General features: G+C 42.3%; 1 protein-coding gene across 1 annotated transcript; it reads right to left on the bottom strand.

The window, feature by feature from the left end:
* Positions 1–1,397: 1,397 nt before the first annotated feature.
* On the bottom strand, positions 1,398–17,682 carry IDNK (IDNK gluconokinase). Its single transcript, XM_089494586.1, has 5 exons — positions 17,495–17,682; positions 7,124–7,154; positions 6,279–6,365; positions 4,873–4,916; positions 1,398–2,620 (listed from the first exon to the last, which is right to left on the bottom strand). The coding sequence occupies exons 1-5, from the start codon at positions 17,539–17,541 to the stop codon at positions 2,266–2,268; spliced, it is 564 nt and encodes a 187-aa protein (XP_089350712.1). The 5' UTR covers positions 17,542–17,682; the 3' UTR covers positions 1,398–2,265.
* Between the last annotated feature and the right edge of the window lie 4,253 nt (positions 17,683–21,935).

Raw genomic sequence — 21,935 nt, 5'->3', positions numbered from 1 at the left:
GTAAAATCCTTGCCACAGTCAAGCCACCTTGAGTATGAATTCCCAAAACCACTTTGTGATATCTATTGCATGGGGTCAAATGTAGGCATTTTCTAAATCCTGCAGGTCTCTTTGGGGACATTGAATTATCTCTCCTGTGAAGGAAATGAGATGATTTTATACTATTTGCTCCACTTGTGCTGGTCTCAGGGGCTTGGATGATTATGGTTATTTCTTACCCGCTTCCTCCTATAGATTGAGGTGAAAACAAGATTAAAATACAACAACAGATACCAGCTAAAAACATAGAAGATCAATTAATATATAAACAGTTAAAAGAGTATATGTATTAAAACAATTCATAATTTTAAAACTCGTGTTTTTAAAAATACTGTATAGGCCTGCTGGAAGAGCTTACTCTTTAGTACTGTTTTAAACTCAGGCAGCATATCCTGTTGTTGGATCTCTTCAGGCAGGTCATTCCATAAGTCTGCGGAGGGTGAAGTAAAGGTCCTCTGGGCTACAGTTGTCAGCATAGTCCTAGCTGACTGGAGTAAATATCCCCCAGAGGACCTGATTGTACAGGAGAAGGCAATCCTGTAGATAACTTAGACCCAAACCATGTAGAGGCTTTAAAGGTTATCACCAACACTTTGTACTTTGGCCAAAAATAAATTGATTGCCAGTGGATTGATTTTAATATAGTTGTAATATGATCACTCCTAGATGCACCATCTGTCTGGCTGCCACATTTGAACTAATTGGTTTCCAAACTTGGTACAAAGGTAGCCCAGTGTACAGCACATTGCAGAAGTCCAGGTTTGAGGTTACCAGACCATGTGGGTTGTCATAATTCTCTTCCTCAAAATTGGGACAAAATGTAGGACATTCAAGAAAAAATGGTGGACATGACCAACTAAAAGTCAAAAACATTAATTTAAAAAAAATCATTGATATAAATCCATGCTTAGTCATACTCAAAATGGAGATTTTGACATTCTTCCTGGACGGAAGGTTGAAATGTAGCTCCTCCTCTCCGGAAATGACTTTAAAGCACACACACACAAAAATACAGTAAAATACATCTGAGGAATTGAATTCAAAGATATAGAGATCTTGGAGTACCCTCTGAGATTAAATGCATCTGAGTAAACAGACTTTAATCTAGGAAAGCTCATGCTGCCAACTTGTTTCTTTCAGTTAATAATAATAATAATAATAATAATAAAACTCAGATATAGAGATCTTGTCTCTATCCCTATTTCAGGATCTTGCCCCGCCATCCCTAGCTATTATGTCTTATTAAAAAAAATCTAAACTACCATCCCATAAGTTAAGCCATCTGAACTGGAGAATTTACTTATACTGTGCAGAGAAGTGGATATTAAATACTTAAACAACTCTTTCTTCTTCTCTTTTTTAAAGTATATTTAGAAAGCATTAATTTACACTACATATCTACAGAGATACACTTGATACACATACAGTTTACCTAACACACCACAAGAGGGCACTCTACAATTGAATTTCAAAACCAGTAGTCTGAGCATGTTTAAGTAACTGGGTTATTGGAAGTGTTCAGAGACCTTAGCTCCTGTGAGGTGTGGTTATACCAGCTCTAGGTCCTTTCTCTTATCCCAGAGACCATTGCTTAAGAATCAACATAATGCCTGTAATATGGATTAATAACTGGATGTTTGTGTACTTCAAAAATATGTGCATGTAGTTGACTGCAAGTATTTGTTCATTGCCTTTTCCATAAGAGTTTTTGTACATACGTTGTAGAGTACGCCTCTAAGTTGATTTCCAGATTCCTTTTAATTTACTGTAACTTTACATGATTAGTAAAATAGTTCTGTGAGACTCCCAAGTTAGGCCATTTTCATAGCAGCCTAATTGGAGGTGATAAAAATGAGTTTGGTGTCACAGTGAATGCAAGTGTTTTGCCTTGTCATTTCTTTGCAGGTGCAAAATTATGCATTTGTTGGAAGACTAGGGTGAGACTAAACACTGAGAATGTGCTGGATAGGGTTTACTTTTTACTTTCTAGTTCCATCCGAAGGATATACATCTTCATGTTCTTCGTCCTCATAGGCACAAATTAAATTGAACTTGCATGAAATACTAAGTTACAGATATCAAGTAACCAGTCAGTTTTGTTTTGTGGTCATCATATGAGTAAAATGAAATTAAGATATAACATTATACTGCTTAATCAAAGTAGAAATTACACTAGAGACAATTCGTTTTAGATTATATAATTCAGAAATGAACTTGAAAGAAATATTAATATGTTTTTTTAATGTAGGCTTCAATTTCAGCTACTATTTCTGAAATGGACTTTTCCAAACTAATAGTGATAAAGCTCTCTGGTGTGGATGGAGGCTCAAGAGTGTCAAACTGTGACTGTAGGAGAGTAAGCGGCATAAAGTGTCCCTTTCTTTTTCTTAGGCGGCTTGCAATTAAGTCTATTGGTCCATCTAAATGGACAAAAAGGATCTTTAATGGTGCAGGGGGGCCTTGGTTCTCTTGCTGACCACTTTCATTCTGACAGCTGGGCTCTCCATTTTCCAGAATACGTCTGTACATTTTTTTCAGTGCTGAGCAGGCTAAAATTGCATTTTGTCCACATGTGTGTTCTCTACAAAAAAGGGAAAAAAAGTATCTATAAATCTCTGTTGACTATCATATCGATGGTGGTTTGACCTGGAAATGGGCATACACATTTTGAAGGTTCTTAATAATACAGCCTATCTTGTTTGTTCCACACTGAAACACAGACATCACACACACACACACACACACACACACACACACATATATATATATATATATATTAAGAATGTTAGACTATTATTTTTGTCACTAACATGCTAGTTTTCTAGGTCAAGCAGTCCTGAGTCATGTGGTTCTCCCCTCTACGTTCTCAAGTGGTACAGTACAAGGGCAGTACTTGTGATTCTTCTGTGATGTGGCCCTATCTTTATTATCATGGCAGAGGTAATGGCAAAAACAGGAATCTATGTTTCCATGCTAGCAGAAGACCAGATTTTTTCCTGTTTTTCTAATAATATGCCCTTACTCTCAGCAGTCTTATATGCTAAAAATCAAAAAGCATGAATACATTTTACTTCTGGCCATCATGTAGGGCAGAGCTATACAAGGCCTTTAAAGATCTAATCATTGCTTGCCAGAAATCCTTCTTGGCTGAAATCCTCCCTCCCACACACACACACGCTGTTGATGTTTAACCAAACATAGCCCAATGCTGACAGACACTTTGATTCTTCTGTTTGAAGCTTTAGGACTATACATTTTCATTTTTTTTCTTCAAATACCATTTGAGATTTTACATTCACTACCAGTTTTCACACACACACACACACACACACACCTCCATACATTCTGTTGTGTAGTCAACATGCATCAAACCATTCTTTATGAGTTTGGAACATTAAGTTTAAAAATTAATTTGACAATCTTAAATGCTAAAAATTTGTAAATTATTTCATCACTATCAACAACAATAATAGAAATTGGTTAATTATATAGGTTATCATTAGTTAGCTCACTATTCAATATATTAGTTTGGGATGCACCATAGAGTTTGTAGACAATGGCAAGGAGGTTTTCACTGACGGCCTATTTTTTTATTAACTCCATCTCACTTTTCTTTTGAGACCATTTCTCAACATGTATGCTTTACTGACTTTTCAAATGTTGTTTCTTAAAGGTTAATTAGGAATATATACGTTAGAAGACACTGGCCCACAATTGTATCAAAAACAATAGCTACAAAGCTGAGTCATTGAATCAAGTGTGGAATGTCTGGAAATCTTGAGTACATTTTTCTACCCAACTGCATCCTTTCTGCCTCTGCCTCTCAGCAAAGTGTGATCTGCCAAGATCAGTGGCAGAATACATATATGTTTTGCATGAACAAGCTAAGGAGTCCCAAATTCAGGCGCCTTCAGTTTCAATTAATAGCTATCTAACAGTCTCACTATTCCCTGTGCCTATCTTGCCTTGATGGTACAATAACTGTATAATAATCAGTAAAAAAGCAGAATGAGGGTAGGGAGAGAGCGAGGTAGTGATGGCAAGAGAGAAGGAAATGGAGCAGGGGCAGAAAGAAGGGTATGGGAAACTTTTTACTTAATTTTCCAAGTGCATAGTGGCACTGTAAGCATCAGTAAGCTTACAAATGGATTCATGACAGCTGCCCCATATAATAATATATAAGATCGTATATTATATAGTAACACACAATAGAAACCAGTCCGGATTGTAATCTATGAGACTCATAGTGCATTCCCCCCTCAAAAGACTCGAGTTTCTTTCCAATGTATACCTGCTTTTCAGGCCTACAGAGCCTGGCATTCTGAAAGAGCTCCAATTTCCTGGGGGTCTTGGTCTCCAAACAAATCACACACACCCTGCATCCATTCCAAGACTCACTTTTTCCCCTCTTTCCTATTCTTTGATTGTTTCGTCTGATGCTTTGACTTGAGCTCCAGTAAGTTCCCTCTTCTCCCTTTCTTTCTTTTATTCATCCCTGATTGTTTCCTCTGTTGGTCTGACTTGAGCTCCAGAAAGTTCCCTCTCCTTCTCCCTTTTATTCATCCACGCCCCGTTCTCATCTCCAGAATAGACTAACAGAGACATGTGATGCATTTCCTCCAATCCTAATACTTCTTCAGGGGCAGCAATCCTTCCTATTTTACTGAAACAGACAGGAAGAGACACCCAGTTTAATGAGTTCTAATTACCTAAATTGCCAAAATACATTTTTAAACTTCCCCTTCAGATGGTGGAACTTGAGTTGGGTGAAATTGGCAGAAAAATCCAATGAATTAGTACTGTAACTTGTTAGTTAACTGTGCATTCTCTTACCTTCTTAATATATCATGAAGATGGCAAAGCCATGGGATCCTGTCCTAAAAAAAACAAGAGAGAGTAGCTTAAGGGAAGGGTTTTGCTCTCATAATTACAGAATCACATACTCCATCCTATACATGTGCATTTGTTTCTTGTGGCCTAAATGAAGAATTAAATTTTTGTCTCTTGAATTTCAAGTTATTAATTTCTGTCCAATTTTCTAGTTTATCGAGGTGCTTTCAAATTACGTTCCTGTCTTCCAATGTCCTAGTCACCCCTTCCAATTTTGTGTCATCTGCAAACCTGATAAGGATTCCTTTCATCCCATCATCTAAGTCATTCATAAATGTGTTGAAGAGTAATGGTCCTAGGAAAGAACCCCGAGGTACCCCACTCAAGATTTCCTTCCAAATAAAGATGATTTGAATGGTTGATAGTCTTCATTTGCTTGGATCTTGTCACCTTCTACCTGCTAGTTCACTTAGCTCAAAGGAATATGGCAAATATAATCAACATGATTAATCAGCTTACCAATGTAATTCAATTTAAGCTTTACACTGCCTCAGATTTTTTCATAATTGCTTATCATTAAAGTTTCACCTTTCCATTCTAGACTGTATTAGATAAGTTTAATAAATACTGCTTGGAAGGCTGCCACATTGAGAAAGAGGATGAGAGACTGCATTTGTATCACCAGTTTAAGCAAGAAGTAATTATACGCTATGGTGGAATAACCTTGCTGGTGCCATATTCGATGGCCAGAACAGAAAAAACAGCTATGAAAATGTTTCTGAGCCTAAATCGGTTTTAGGTTGCCATTTCCTAAACTTCTTTAGCAAAGCATCTTAATAGTCCGTAAACCCCACAAATAACATCTTAATACAGTTATATCAAAACCATGTAGTATAGAGTACCATTTAATTTGCTGCATGTCATAAAACAGTATACATAACATGGATCCACTTCCACATAAACAATGGTTCCTATGGAATGTGATTTCATAGGCTTAGACCACTTCTAATGATATACAGTAGTCCCAGTAGTTTCAGTAGGATTGGGGAAAAAATCTATGCAATGTGCATTAGAGAAATTATTCAGTGTCACTCTTTTCAGTTCAGTGGGTGTGCACAAGTGTAAAAGTTACTTTCTCTAGTCCTGTTTGCTAATCAACATATGTGGTGAGTGACTGGCAGAGTGAAGTTTCCCCAACAGCCAATGAGTCAGGCTGGGAAGCAAGAAAATAAACACATATGATTGAAACTCTTGAGCAGTGCTAGGATTTCTTTTGTGCACAGATGTTTCATCAACAGTTTATATTAAATTATTTTTAAAAAGCTAAAGAGCAAGCTGTGTGTTCAATCATAGGATTGTTCTATGTTTCATAATGTAATTTAAAGACTTATTTGGCCTCTGTGCAGTACCTGGTCATTCAAAGGTATTCCTTCTGCCATTTTCTTTTTGTTCTCATCTGGATGATAGTCATCACCATCATAGAACTTCCATCCTAACTAAATACGAAAGATAATGGTGGAATGTTTTAGCATAACAGATAGATAATTTGAAAGCAACAGTCCTTAACAAGTGCAAATGGTTATATGATCAAAATACCACAAAAAGAATTATGATTTATGTATGATACATTTCCCGTATGTTTAAGTTCTGCAATTAGGGGATCAAAATTACATAATGGATAATGTATAATTCCTCCCCCCACAACAAAACTTTTTTAATGTAATTTCTTGACTCAGGGGTAAAATAATCTGCTATCATCTGTAAGATGGAAAAAAACCATATAGTGCAAAGTCAGGGTTGGTGACAATTCTTTTGGCAGCTGCTCCAGCTTAATAGAAATAGTTGAAAAATTATATTTTTAAAAGCTGGGAAGTGTTGTGCATCACCCAGACAATTACCCCAATGGTATTGCCTGTTAAGCATCTGTTAACTCCTATCCTAAGCCTCTTTGAACTTTCTGTTGTTGATGTTGATTTAGTATTCTTTGTTGAACTGAAATAAATAAAAGATTTTTTTTAAAAAAAGAAGAAGAAAAGGCTAAAAAAAAGCTAAAATAGTGAATAGTCTGGCACTGATATTCCAACAAACCCAGACATATGCTGGTAGAGCAATCACATCAGGAGTTCTTCCATCCAACACCTGGAGCCCACAATCCCACTAGGCTGCCACATGCAGCTGTTAACACTGTATGCAATTAGCATCTCTGACAAGAGGGAAAAAATGAACCCAGATATAAAGAATACACCCAGTCTACCTTGTCTGCCAGATGTGAGCCCACGGTGGATCTGTAAAACACCACAGAGAAATATAACATTTACTTTTTGTGAAGAAATGTGCTGGGAGAAAAAGCAAGCTCAGAATAAAGTTGCTGTCATGGCTTTCCCCATCTACCATTCCTATTACGGCCCAAACCAAATTATATGACTGGCTATCCTCTTACATGAAGCCTATCACCCCTCAATAGGAGCCATAGCATAGTAATAATGACAGAAGTGCAGTTGTCAAGAAATCACCTCTCTTAGGAACATAGAACTGTTCCAGTAGGGAAACTTGTTCATGCATCGCCTCCTTTACTATGAACTGTCATCCATTATTAGTTGGATTTCTATTTCTAGCTCTAAATAAATCACATGAGTGTAAACAATAGGAAGCTGATCATGTTGCTATCAAATTATGATGAAATTATATAGAATTTCCTCTTTGGCTATTGTAACAGAGAAAACTAGAAATAATACATTAAACAGACTGCAGCTGAATACTTTAAAACACCTGTGATATTAAAACACCTTTAAAAGACAGATTTTTGACTTGTACCATAGGAATTCATTTTTCTGTGTACTGTACTGGACTATTCATATACATATGCTATGAGTCTTGCTTTGAGTTATAAAATCTTGTCGTTTCATGCTCAGCTATCTATGAATGGTAATATCTTATGATGGCCAATGGTCTGAACAGGGACAACATAAAATATTTCCCTGGTAGAAGAGGAAAACAAGATGGCATCCCTTCCCTACTCCACTGACAGAAGCTGGATGGACTGGCAGTTCAGTCTTATTTCAACACTGGTGAGAGAAGGGTTCTCCAGACATCAGAGGTATCAAACAAAATGAGGGAGTCTGTGGGAAATTGCAGAGTAATAGGGACAAGCAGTGATGTTCAGGAAGTATAGTGGGGAGGCTGACCCCCAGCATCTGCCTCATCTCCTACATTTTGAGGTGCCTTGTACTCTTGCAGTTATGACATCTGGTCACCCTGAGTCTGAGAAATAGGGGAAGAGGAAGGAGTGACCATGGGTTGCTGCCTCACGTTGCAGCCAGGCAAGATGGTTTCATAATGACTTTGGCATTTTTCTAAGAATAATATGTGAATTGCCACTTGTGTGAACTTGCATTGTTAATAGCAAGTACCGCACTGAGTTACCTTTATGGACTGCCATAAGAAGTTCTGTTAGGTGATCAGTAACCAGCTCCTTTTAAAAGGTAAACGTCCAAACTCTGCCCCTCACACCTTTACAATAAATGCAGTACAGAAGATTGCTACAACCTTGTGTTTCAACTCTTAGATCCAAAACACAGAAATAATCCAGTTTGGAACTGGAAACTGTAGGTTTTTTTGAGACGTAGCTTTGGTGCCACAATAAATTGCAGTTCCCAGGATTCCCTAGCATTGAGCCAGGGCAGTTAAAGCGATCTCAAGCTGGACTATTTCTGCTGTGTGTTTTGGACTTCAGTGCTAGACGTGAATGAAGCAAATCACAATTCCTACTCTCTCCTGTGGAGCCCTGTTCTTTCTGTAATTTTCTTTGAAAACAGTTTTACTAACCAACTCTTGGTTTGAAGAGTTCCCAAAACAAAAAGCAATTATTTACATTTAGTTAATAATTCCTATATAATGATCAACATTCCAATGAAACAAAAACATAATGTGCACTTTGAACAGTATAATTAAAACATCAGGTTGCATTCAAAAGGTGTACTGTGCCTTCCAAAGTAATATTTGGCAACAGTTACAGGATTAGTTTTGACATTCATGTGGGCTGAACACACCCACATAGGGTTTCCTCATGCAACATAGAATTAAGTTTTCACAGGTGACCCCCAACAATACTGGGAGGAAAAAAGAAAACTCCTTTCACTGCATACATCAAAAATATACAGGGATGTCAGTCCGTTTGGTAGCACCTGTGTTTCTAGGATAGCACCAACTACTCTTCTCCAAAACATTTTCCAGCTTTACTCTAAACATTCAGTCCATGGGCCTGTGACACTGCCACAGGTTAAAATAAATAACAGGTTTTGTTACATTGTGCTGACAAAACTGCAGGAACACCCAGTTTCAGCATATATATCCACTAATTAACTGATTAAAGCATTCCAGCATCTTAAGGAAAAGAATGAGCAAAGGTTATAGGCTTTCATTTCATTAAATGACACTGTTCTCTCACTGTATTAGAAATGGCTTGCTTGGGGAGGGGGGGGGACAGTCTGAGCTCCACACCTGTGATGAAACCTTGAAACTATGAAGGGCCCTTGGGCCAGTACTGAGTGCCCAGTCCTACTAGTTTCATCTCTGGTAAATAAGAGGCATCAGCAGTGTGGTGCTATGACGGGGGGTGGGGGGTGGGAGGGCGTTCAACATAAGAGCAGCTATGTAGTTGTCATAGAGCCCTGAAAAATACAAGTGTTTGTCACCAATAGTGGGGGGCACAAAACACTAGCACTAAAGACATATGCCAAGGTTGGAGAAGGGTTTCAGTCATTCTTCTGTAGTATGAGAGTCCGACAGCCTGCTGCCAAATGTTTATGAAGCCATTCTCATTTTTGTAGCAAATATGAGAATCCAGTGCATTAAATTTACTGCAAACTATTTGGAAAATGTCAGAACATTGGCAATTCCTTGGAGTCAGCCAAATCACTTCCACCTATATGAACCATACCTCATCCTCATTATAATTGGCAAAGCCCCCTCCATTTCCTTCCTTCATCTGACGCACAGTGACTGCCAGGTAATGGCACCAAGATACTGGAATGCCCTGCTAAATGAAGTTTGTTTGCCATCATTGCTGGTCCTCTTCTGGTGAAGAGTCAATAATTTTATTTTCCACAAGCTTTGGGTATTATTGGCTATGACTAAAATTTTGCCTCTTCTTTCTCTTCCCCATCAGTTCTGAGGCTTCGTCTGCACTGCAGAAGTAATCCAGTTTGACACTGCTTTAACTGCCATAGCTCGGTGCTATGGAGTTCCGGGAACTGTGGTTTATTGTGGCACCAGAGCTTTCTGGCACAGAAGGCTAAATGTCTCTCAAAACTATAAATGCTAGAATTCCAAAGCATTGAGCCACAGCAGTTAAAGTGGTGTCTGTATTATTTCTGCAGTGCAGATGTAGTCACAGTAAAATAGCAATCTTAAGACTCTCAGTACACCAGAGTGCACTGGAAATTTCTCCACATCCACAATACACAAATGCTTGGATTTGTTTGGAACTGTGCCATTTCTGTAAGCAAAAAGAAGAGGGTGGTGAATGCTTCAAGAAGATTTCAAGCATCTGTCATGTGTTTTTCTTTTTCTCGTTCTACAGACCAATGCTAGTTTCTCCACAGAGGTGCACTTTGGACCTCTGTGGACCAATACCCGTTTCCGCACAAAGGTGCACTTCTCTTTGGAGTTACTTTTTGACATGCCAGCTGAGGAATTCAAGGGACTGTTATAACTTGGTAACTTTCCCAAGATGCAGGGCGGGTGGGGGGGTGCATCACAGTTGCACAGCTTGTGAAGCACTCACCATGTATTTGTGCTTCTGAGTTTCCACAAAAAGTTTTTGATCCTTGCAGGATTGGCAGGTAAAATAAGGAACAGAGCTCCTGTGCTTTTAACAACAACAACAGCATTCATTTATAATTCCTTTCCACCAAAGGGCAGGATACAAAATAAATACAATCAAAGGCAGAGGCAATAAAACGGCTGTGACATGAAATCCCTTCATCTATCCAGCTACACTACTTACAGTTAAGGCCTGTAATAAATGCCAGCATGGTGTAGTGGTTTGAGAGTTGGATGACTCCGGAGGCCAGGGTTCGAATGCTGGCTTTGCCATGAAGCCCACTGGGTGACCTTGGTCAAATCACACTCTCGCAGCTTCAGAGGGTGGCAATAGCAAACCTCCTCTGAACAAATCGTGCCAAGAAAACCCCATAATAGGGTCGCCACAAGTTGGAAACAACTTGAAGGCACACAACAACAACATACAATATATCTTGCATCCCTTATTTCACCGGCCAACCCTACCCCTCAGAATGACAGTGGAATCTGCACCATTTTGTTTCCTACCAAGGGCAAATACGTGTACAACAAGGGTGAGCAAAGTGCTCTTCTTGGGCCACATGCGGCCTCCCAGGGCCATTCTTGTGACCCCAAGGGCCCCCTTAGGAGTAAAAGAAATATACATTTTAGCTCCGAAAATGATCTCTAGGACTCTCAACATCTCATTTATTCCTTCTTTTGGGTTTTCCAAAAAGATCACAAGATCATGCTTTGAGCTTGTATAATGTCCTTTTATCTGTGGACCATTGATGAGTGGATTGTTCCCAATTTCATTGTTTAATATCTCCATAATTGTGATAAATAATAATGAGCATAGGGGACATCCTGTGTTGTACCTTTGTTAATGTCAATTGTTCTAGATTTCTCACCATTGACAATTATTTGTGCTTTTTGTGTATTCTAAATGCATGCATTCCAGGTAGGTATTTTATTCCCAGGTTCATTTTCTTGAAAAATGTCTGGAACCCCGTCACAAGCCTCCGCACAGTAGAAATAATCCAGTTTAACACCCCCTTCAAGAGGAGGAGGGTGAAGTACAAAGCTGCTTTCCAAGAGGAACGTTTTTTCCAGAAAGAAAGTCCAGAGCAAAGCCTTCATCAAGTCATTCCCTCTCACAGGGCTTTCTACATAGGGTTTGCCATTGCCATCCTCTGAGGCTGAGAGAGTGACACTTGTCCAAGGTCACCCAGTAGTTTCCAACAGGGATTCAAACATTAACTACAGTTCCCTGAATTCCATACCATTGAGCCACGAGGGAGGATGTCAAACTGCATTGTTCTGGCAGTGGGGGAGGCAGCCCTGCAAGGCCCAGTCCACACTGCAGAAATAATCCAGTTTGAGATGGCTTTAATTGCCTTGGCTCAATGCTAGGGAATTCCTGGGAGCTGTAGTTTGTTGTTCAAATCCCGTGGAAATACATTGACCACTTTAACTGACCAAGAATTTGTGGGAAGCGTAGTTTTGTGAGAGATTGAGGTCCCAAACCAGTTTGAGACCGCTTTAACTGCCCTGCTTGGGAATCCTGGGAACAGAGAAGGCTAAATGTCTCACAAAAATACAATTCTCTGGATCTCCCAGCATTGAGCCAGGGCAGTTCAAGCAGTCTCAAAGTGGGTTATCTCTGCAGTGTGTCTGGGACCTTAGACTCTGGTGTCACACAATAAACTACAATTCCCAGGGCTCCCAGTGTTGTGCCACCCACAATAAACTACAATTCCCCAGGGTTCCCTAGCACTGAGCCAGGGCAGTTCAAGCAGTCTCAAAGTGGGTTATCTCTGCAGTGTGTCTGGGACCTTAGACTCTGGTGTCACACAATAAACTACAATTCCCAGGGCTCCCAGTGTTGTGCCACCCACAATAAACTACAATCCCCAGGGTTCCCTAGCACTGAGCCAGGGCAGTTCAAGCAGTCTCAAAGTGGGTTATCTCTGCAGTGTGTCTGGGACCTTAGACTCTGGTGTCACACAATAAACTACAATTCCCAGGGCTCCCAGTGTTGTGCCACCCACAATAAACTACAATTCCCCAGGGTTCCCTAGCACTGAGCCAGGGCAGTTCAAGCAGTCTCAAAGTGGGTTATCTCTGCAGTGTGTCTGGGACCTTAGACTCTGGTGTCACACAATAAACTACAATTCCCAGGGCTCCCAGTGTTGTGCCACCCACAATAAACTACAATCCCCAGGGTTCCCTAGCACTGAGCCAGGGCAGTTCAAGCAGTCTCAAAGTGGGTTATCTCTGCAGTGTGTCTGGGACCTTAGACTCTGGTGTCACACAATAAACTACAATTCCCAGGGCTCCCAGTGTTGTGCCACCCACAATAAACTACAATCCCCAGGGTTCCCTAGCACTGAGCCAGGGCAGTTCAAGCAGTCTCAAAGTGGGTTATCTCTGCAGTGTGTCTGGGACCTTAGACTCTGGTGTCACACAATAAACTACAATTCCCAGGGCTCCCAGTGTTGTGCCACCCACAATAAACTACAATTCCCCAGGGTTCCCTAGCACTGAGCCAGGGCAGTTCAAGCAGTCTCAAAGTGGGTTATCTCTGCAGTGTGTCTGGGACCTTAGACTCTGGTGTCACACAATAAACTACAATTCCCAGGGCTCCCAGTGTTGTGCCACCCACAATAAACTACAATCCCCAGGGTTCCCTAGCACTGAGCCAGGGCAGTTCAAGCAGTCTCAAAGTGGGTTATCTCTGCAGTGTGTCTGGGACCTTAGACTCTGGTGTCACACAATAAACTACAATTCCCAGGGCTCCCAGTGTTGTGCCACCCACAATAAACTACAATCCCCAGGGTTCCCTAGCACTGAGCCAGGGCAGTTCAAGCAGTCTCAAAGTGGGTTATCTCTGCAGTGTGTCTGGGACCTTAGACTCTGGTGTCACACAATAAACTACAATTCCCAGGGCTCCCAGTGTTGTGCCACCCACAATAAACTACAATCCCCAGGGTTCCCTAGCACTGAGCCAGGGCAGTTCAAGCAGTCTCAAAGTGGGTTATCTCTGCAGTGTGTCTGGGACCTTAGACTCTGGTGTCACACAATAAACTACAATTCCCAGGGCTCCCAGTGTTGTGCCACCCACAATAAACTACAATCCCCAGGGTTCCCTAGCACTGAGCCAGGGCAGTTCAAGCAGTCTCAAAGTGGGTTATCTCTGCAGTGTGTCTGGGACCTTAGACTCTGGTGTCACACAATAAACTACAATTCCCAGGGCTCCCAGTGTTGTGCCACCCACAATAAACTACAATTCCCCAGGGTTCCCTAGCACTGAGCCAGGGCAGTTCAAGCAGTCTCAAAGTGGGTTATCTCTGCAGTGTGTCTGGGACCTTAGACTCTGGTGTCACACAATAAACTACAATTCCCAGGGCTCCCAGTGTTGTGCCACCCACAATAAACTACAATTCCCCAGGGTTCCCTAGCACTGAGCCAGGGCAGTTCAAGCAGTCTCAAAGTGGGTTATCTCTGCAGTGTGTCTGGGACCTTAGACTCTGGTGTCACACAATAAACTACAATTCCCAGGGCTCCCAGTGTTGTGCCACCCACAATAAACTACAATTCCCCAGGGTTCCCTAGCACTGAGCCAGGGCAGTTCAAGCAGTCTCAAAGTGGGTTATCTCTGCAGTGTGTCTGGGACCTTAGACTCTGGTGTCACACAATAAACTACAATTCCCAGGGCTCCCAGTGTTGTGCCACCCACAATAAACTACAATTCCCCAGGGTTCCCTAGCACTGAGCCAGGGCAGTTCAAGCAGTCTCAAAGTGGGTTATCTCTGCAGTGTGTCTGGGACCTTAGACTCTGGTGTCACACAATAAACTACAATTCCCAGGGCTCCCAGTGTTGTGCCACCCACAATAAACTACAATTCCCCAGGGTTCCCTAGCACTGAGCCAGGGCAGTTCAAGCAGTCTCAAAGTGGGTTATCTCTGCAGTGTGTCTGGGACCTTAGACTCTGGTGTCACACAATAAACTACAATTCCCAGGGCTCCCAGTGTTGTGCCACCCACAATAAACTACAATTCCCCAGGGTTCCCTAGCACTGAGCCAGGGCAGTTCAAGCAGTCTCAAAGTGGGTTATCTCTGCAGTGTGTCTGGGACCTCAGACTCTGGTGTCACACAATAAACTACAATTCCCAGGGCTCCAAGTGTTGTGCCACCCACAATAAACTACAATTCCCCAGGGTTCCCTAGCACTGAGCCAGGGCAGTTCAAGCAGTCTCAAAGTGGGTTATCTCTGCAGTGTCTCTGGGACCTTAGACTCTGGTGTCACACAATAAACTACAATTCCCAGGGCTCCCAGTGTTGTGCCACCCACAATAAACTACAATTCCCCAGGGTTCCCTAGCACTGAGCCAGGGCAGTTCAAGCAGTCTCAAAGTGGGTTATCTCTGCAGTGTGTCTGGGACCTTAGACTCTGGTGTCACACAATAAACTACAATTCCCAGGGCTCCCAGTGTTGTGCCACCCACAATAAACTACAATTCCCCAGGGTTCCCTAGCACTGAGCCAGGGCAGTTCAAGCAGTCTCAAAGTGGGTTATCTCTGCAGTGTGTCTGGGACCTTAGACTCTGGTGTCACACAATAAACTACAATCCCCAGGGCTCCCAGTGTTGTGCCACCCACAATAAACTACAATCCCCAGGGTTCCCTAGCACTGAGCCAGGGCAGTTCAAGCAGTCTCAAAGTGGGTTATCTCTGCAGTGTGTCTGGGACCTTAGACTCTGGTGTCACACAATAAACTACAATTCCCAGGGCTCCCAGTGTTGTGCCACCCACAATAAACTACAATCCCCAGGGTTCCCTAGCACTGAGCCAGGGCAGTTCAAGCAGTCTCAAAGTGGGTTATCTCTGCAGTGTGTCTGGGACCTTAGACTCTGGTGTCACACAATAAACTACAATTCCCAGGGCTCCCAGTGTTGTGCCACCCACAATAAACTACAATTCCCCAGGGTTCCCTAGCACTGAGCCAGGGCAGTTCAAGCAGTCTCAAAGTGGGTTATCTCTGCAGTGTGTCTGGGACCTTAGACTCTGGTGTCACACAATAAACTACAATTCCCAGGGCTCCCAGTGTTGTGCCACCCACAATAAACTACAATTCCCCAGGGTTCCCTAGCACTGAGCCAGGGCAGTTCAAGCAGTCTCAAAGTGGGTTATCTCTGCAGTGTGTCTGGGACCTTAGACTCTGGTGTCACACAATAAACTACAATTCCCAGGGCTCCCAGTGTTGTGCCACCCACAATAAACTACAATCCCCAGGGTTCCCTAGCACTGAGCCAGGGCAGTTCAAGCAGTCTCAAAGTGGGTTATCTCTGCAGTGTGTCTGGGACCTTAGACTCTGGTGTCACACAATAAACTACAATTCCCAGGGCTCCCAGTGTTGTGCCACCCACAATAAACTACAATTCCCCAGGGTTCCCTAGCACTGAGCCAGGGCAGTTCAAGCAGTCTCAAAGTGGGTTATCTCTGCAGTGTGTCTGGGACCTTAGACTCTGGTGTCACACAATAAACTACAATTCCCAGGGCTCCCAGTGTTGTGCCACCCACAATAAACTACAATTCCCCAGGGTTCCCTAGCACTGAGCCAGGGCAGTTCAAGCAGTCTCAAAGTGGGTTATCTCTGCAGTGTGTCTGGGACCTTAGACTCTGGTGTCACACAATAAACTACAATTCCCAGGGCTCCCAGTGTTGTGCCACCCACAATAAACTACAATCCCCAGGGTTCCCTAGCACTGAGCCAGGGCAGTTCAAGCAGTCTCAAAGTGGGTTATCTCTGCAGTGTGTCTGGGACCTTAGACTCTGGTGTCACACAATAAACTACAATTCCCAGGGCTCCCAGTGTTGTGCCACCCACAATAAACTACAATCCCCAGGGTTCCCTAGCACTGAGCCAGGGCAGTTCAAGCAGTCTCAAAGTGGGTTATCTCTGCAGTGTGTCTGGGACCTTAGACTCTGGTGTCACACAATAAACTACAATCCCCAGGGCTCCCAGTGTTGTGCCACCCACAATAAACTACAATCCCCAGGGTTCCCTAGCACTGAGCCAGGGCAGTTCAAGCAGTCTCAAAGTGGGTTATCTCTGCAGTGTGTCTGGGACCTTAGACTCTGGTGTCACACAATAAACTACAATTCCCAGGGCTCCCAGTGTTGTGCCACCCACAATAAACTACAATTCCCCAGGGTTCCCTAGCACTGAGCCAGGGCAGTTCAAGCAGTCTCAAAGTGGGTTATCTCTGCAGTGTGTCTGGGACCTTAGACTCTGGTGTCACACAATAAACTACAATCCCCAGGGCTCCCAGTGTTGTGCCACCCACAATAAACTACAATTCCCCAGGGTTCCCTAGCACTGAGCCAGGGCAGTTCAAGCAGTCTCAAAGTGGGTTATCTCTGCAGTGTGTCTGGGACCTTAGACTCTGGTGTCACACAATAAACTACAATTCCCAGGGCTCCCAGTGTTGTGCCACCCACAATAAACTACAATTCCCCAGGGTTCCCTAGCACTGAGCCAGGGCAGTTCAAGCAGTCTCAAAGTGGGTTATCTCTGCAGTGTGTCTGGGACCTTAGACTCTGGTGTCACACAATAAACTACAATTCCCAGGGCTCCCAGTGTTGTGCCACCCACAATAAACTACAATCCCCAGGGTTCCCTAGCACTGAGCCAGGGCAGTTCAAGCAGTCTCAAAGTGGGTTATCTCTGCAGTGTGGATGGGACACAAAACTAGTCTCCTTGGAAGGAGAGCACCCTTTACCCCTTCCCCTGAGCAAACCACCCAAGGAAGAGCTCCATCCCAAGAGAGCAGTACCTACTTCCCTGAGCCGCTGACTCCCATCACCACCAGCGCCACAGTCGCCATGGCTGCCTTTCCCTGCTGCTCCTCGGGCCTCCCTGCCTCCCTCCCAGCCCAGGCCTTCTTCCCTCGCCTCAGCCGCCCTCTCTGTCCCTCCTCCGGCCCCGAGGGGAAGAAGGGAGGGAGGGAGGAGGAAGCATGGCAGCCAGGCCAAAGGCCGCCCTCCTCCTCCTCCTCCCTCCTCCACTTTAGCATTAGGAAACCAGCCTGGGGGAAATATCAGAAGGGGGGGGGAGCCTTCCATAACAATTTTTGTGGGTTTTTAGGGAGGCTGTGCAATAATAATAATAATTATTATTATTATTATTTATATACCGCCTTTCCAAAGGATCAAGGCGGTTTGCAAAGTTGCATAAACAAATACATAAAATACCAGTTGCCTGACTGTGTGCTTCATAAGTGATCACCTCGACCCAATTATTATTATTATTATTATTATTATTATTATTATTATTTTCTTATATCCTGACTTTTTCCCAATATAGGGTCCTGAAGCGGTGAACAACAAGTATAAAATAATACAGTTTTAAAGACAATACAACAATATTAAAATACATAAATAGAAAATTAAACACAATTAAACATGTGGTACAAGGAAGGTGTCCTGAAAGACTACCCAGGGTCACACAGTATGTATGTATGTATGTATGTATATGTATGTGTGTGTGTATATAAATATATATACATACATATATATCTCATTCTCTTCCATGGCAGCAAAGACACCAGCCACAGATTCTGGCAAAATGTCAGGAATAAACTCTTCTAGAACATGGCCACATATCCCGAAAAACCCACAAAAAACTATGGATGCCGACCATGAAAGCCTTTGACTTCACAGTCAGGGCTTGGTTTTGAATCAGGCCTTGGCCTGGGTTTGGGTTCATTTTGGTTGCCACATTTGCAGAATCAGTGCAGTTTGACACCGCTTTAAGTGTCCTGGCTCCAACCCGTGGAACCCTGGGATTTGTAGTTGGTTGTGGCACCAGAACTCAAGAGAGAAGGCTAAATATTAGCATTAACATGTAAATATAATATACAGATCAACATGTAAACCACTTCCTGTCAACCAAAGGTCACACAGTACACTCATTCCTCCACATTCGCTGGGGTTAGGGACACAGGGCCCCCGTGAATGTGGAAAAACCACAAATAACAAAAACACTACTTTTTTTTACCTGAGAGAACACCTCTAGGAATCTCTAGGTCCTCCAGGGCACCTCTGTGGTCAACATCTGCCAGACATCAGCCATAGAATTGCCCTAGAGGAGCTACAAAGGGCAAGGCCGAGCGGAGTGTTCTCTCTAAGAAGCTCTAGGTCCTTCAGTGTGCCTTTTGGGTAAGGTTTACCACAGAGTTGCGCTGGATGACCTACATGTTCCTAGAAAGAACATATTAATAAAATTACTAAACCAGTACACAAAACTACAAATCCCAGAATTCCATAGCCTTGAGCCAGAGCATTTAATACGATAGCAAAGCGCATTAATTTTGCAGTGCAGATGCAGCTTGAAAATCAATTGTCGCATGGAAAGTCAACAGGCAGATGAATCTCATTGATTCATTGGGCCTGTTTTAGCTAAAACATGTAATGTTAGGATGCAAAGGGACTTGGTCTATTTCCTCAGATGCATGCTATATCTTTTTTCCCCACATTTAGTCTCAAAGGTAGTGCTAGATCCTTTTGCATACTGATATTCTAGTCTAATACTGCTATGTCTCTGAATTAGTAATAGGATTTAGACCAAAATCTCTAAACCCCCCTTTCTAATACATTGTTGTTGTTGTTGTTGTTGTTGTTATCATCATTTATTTACAGAGCGCTGCAAAGTTTGCACAGTGCTTTACATAGTAAAGGTCAAATAAAATGAAGGGGGGGAGGGGGAGAGAATGAAAACCTGCCAAGCAGCGTACAATCTAAAACAACAACATTACATGATTAAAATATCTCTAAAATAATACTAATTAGTATACAATACAAACAAAGTAAGTAGCAGATTAACAACCAGTAAATTGGAATGCCTCCCTAAACAAGTGTCTTCAATTTGGCCTTAAAATTAGCCAAGGAAGTAATAGTTCTTAATTGTGTGGGAGGAGATTCCAGGCATGAGGAGCAGCACAGGAGGAGGGGCGCATTCGAGCAGGAGACCCTCGGCTGGGTCAGGAGACCAGTGTTATAGGATCTCAATGCACATTTTAAGTGTTGATTTTAGAATCCTAGAATCACAATCAAAGCACCCCTGAGAGATGGCCATCCAGCCTCTGTTAAAAGCCTCCAAAGAAGGAGACTCCGCCACTCTCTGAAGCAGTGTATTTCACTGTCAAAAAGCTCTTATCACACAGGAGGAATTTCTCTTAATTTCGAATGAAAAGAAAGCGGGGCCAGAACGCATTCACACGAATTCGCTAGTTCAGTGAATTTACGTGAATTTAAATTGCATTTGAACTGACTTCCCATTGCCCAAAAATAGCTTGCCATTGCCCGAAATTGCATGTGATCACCTCTCACGCAATAACGTGAAACCCCATGATTGCGTTCAGACTGACTTTCCATTGCCCGAAATTGTGTGTGGGAGTCTATCATGCAATAACATTAAACACCATGATTGCATTCGGATTGCCATTGTATTATACTTCCAATTAATTTCCTTCGTCTGATAAACTCCTCACTCTCAGGAATTCTTCTTAATGTTGAGGTGGAATCTCTTTTCCTGTAGTTTGAATCCACTGCTATTCTCTGGAGCAGCAGAAAACAAGCTTGCTCCATCCTCAGTATAACACCCCTTCAAATACTTAAACAGGACTATCATATCACCTCTTAACCTTCTCTTCTCCAGGCTAAACATACCCAGCTCCCTAAGTCACTCCTCATAAGGCATGGTTTCCAGACCTTTCACCATTTTGGTTGCAACAAAAGACAGATAAAAAAACAAGACAGTGCCTCAGTAAAAGATCTTCCTTTAAATATTGTTAGCTCCTCAAAGCCTGTCAGAATAAAAATGCTTGCAAAGAAAGGACAGCAAGAGGAGGCTGTTCTGCTTTCCTTAGCAATGGAAATGCAGAAATTAGAAATAACAACCGAGACGGTATCATGTTGTGTTCTTATTTGGCATGCCAGTGAAGATCTTGGGGGCCTGGCAGATTCACCTGGAAAAATATGATCCATTAGACAGCTTGGACCTATAGGTCAAAATCAACTCTTTGAATTGTGCTCTAAAAGACTGACAGCCAAAGAGTTTAAGATGGAGTTCTCAGTTTTAACAACGGAGTTCCCTTAAAACCAGCCTCAGTCAAAGTGCTTGGGCCTCCTGAATATTTTTGATTACACTTCAAAGGGAGACCTACACTGTGCATTGTCTTCCTGTGGTTCCCAAAAGCCTTGCTGAGGGGCCATTCACACTACAGAAATAAACCAGTTTGGAACCAGTTTATTCCCATGATGTCCACACTTGCTCCAACTGCAATCAAGAAAGCCTACAGGGGGTGGGTGGCAGCTGAAAAGCCAATTTAAACCAGGGCATTTGGCACTGGACCCCTTAGCGGTTCTTTTTTAAGAGCTGCAAGCAACAATCAGCATCTTCAGTAGTGTGAGTATGCTACAGAATCGATTTGGATCGCACTGCATCGTTCCTGGAAATGGAGGCACCTCCATTTTAAATCAATATGGGGTCAAATGTGAATGGCAACAGGGTTAAAATGGCACAGAGAGATTTGATCGTGGTAAACGTAGTACCAACACTGAATTGATTCTGAATCGGTTCTGGATTGGTGCAGAGATGTGAATCTCATTGTTCAAAAAAGTAAGTGTGAATGGCCCCTGAGTCTAAAGCAAAAACACTAAAGTACACTCTTATCCTCTTGCCAATGCCAGATTTATGCATTAGCTAAGTGGGCTATTGTTTAGGAGGATCCATTTAAGTTGTGGTTTTATAAAACTCAGAATAATGCATGTTTTTAGTAATACTGTGAGACCTCTTCAATTTGACATGAGACCTCAGCATGTCTTAATATGGCCTGGACACTTGGAGTTCTTTAGCTCAGACAACAATATTTTACATAAACTGAAATTAGAAAGACACTGAAGAGCCAGCATGATGTAATGGTTTGAGTGTTGGACTACGGTAGGTGTTTGAAAGACCAGGGTCTCCACTTAGCTATGGAAACCTACTGGGTGACCTTGGGCAAGTCACACTATCTCAGCCTCAGAAGAACAATGGCAAACCTCTGAATTAATCTTGCCAAGAAACCCTGCAGATAGGGTCACCATAATTCAGAATTGACTTTTAGACATATAGCAACAACAGCAAAGAGAGTGAAGTATAAACATCTTCTAGTGGTGTCCTGCATTACATTTGAGCCATATGGGCAAATAAAAAAATAAGGATGAGGTATTAACAAAA

Source organism: Sceloporus occidentalis, unplaced genomic scaffold (genome assembly GCF_023333645.1).
Source record: "Sceloporus occidentalis isolate IW3139 unplaced genomic scaffold, rSceOcc1.0.p SCAF_73, whole genome shotgun sequence".
NCBI classification, from domain to species: domain Eukaryota; kingdom Metazoa; phylum Chordata; class Lepidosauria; order Squamata; family Phrynosomatidae; genus Sceloporus; species Sceloporus occidentalis.
This window is presented reverse-complemented; position numbering and strand designations above follow the sequence as displayed.

What these genes read in the sequence shown, in the direction of transcription:
- IDNK (XM_089494586.1), bottom strand. Translation starts at nt 17,541, where the DNA reads ATGGCGACTGTGGCGCTGGTGGTGATGGGAGTCAGCGGCTCAGGGAA. An exon ending in GAATACCTTTGAATGACCAG is followed by an intron (nt 4,917 to 6,278) that starts GTACTGCACAGA and finishes TGTTTTTTTTAG; the next exon opens with GACAGGATCCCATGGCTTTG. An exon ending in CTTCATGATATATTAAGAAG is followed by an intron (nt 2,621 to 4,872) that starts GTAAGAGAATGC and finishes CCTTTTTTGTAG; the next exon opens with AGAACACACATGTGGACAAA.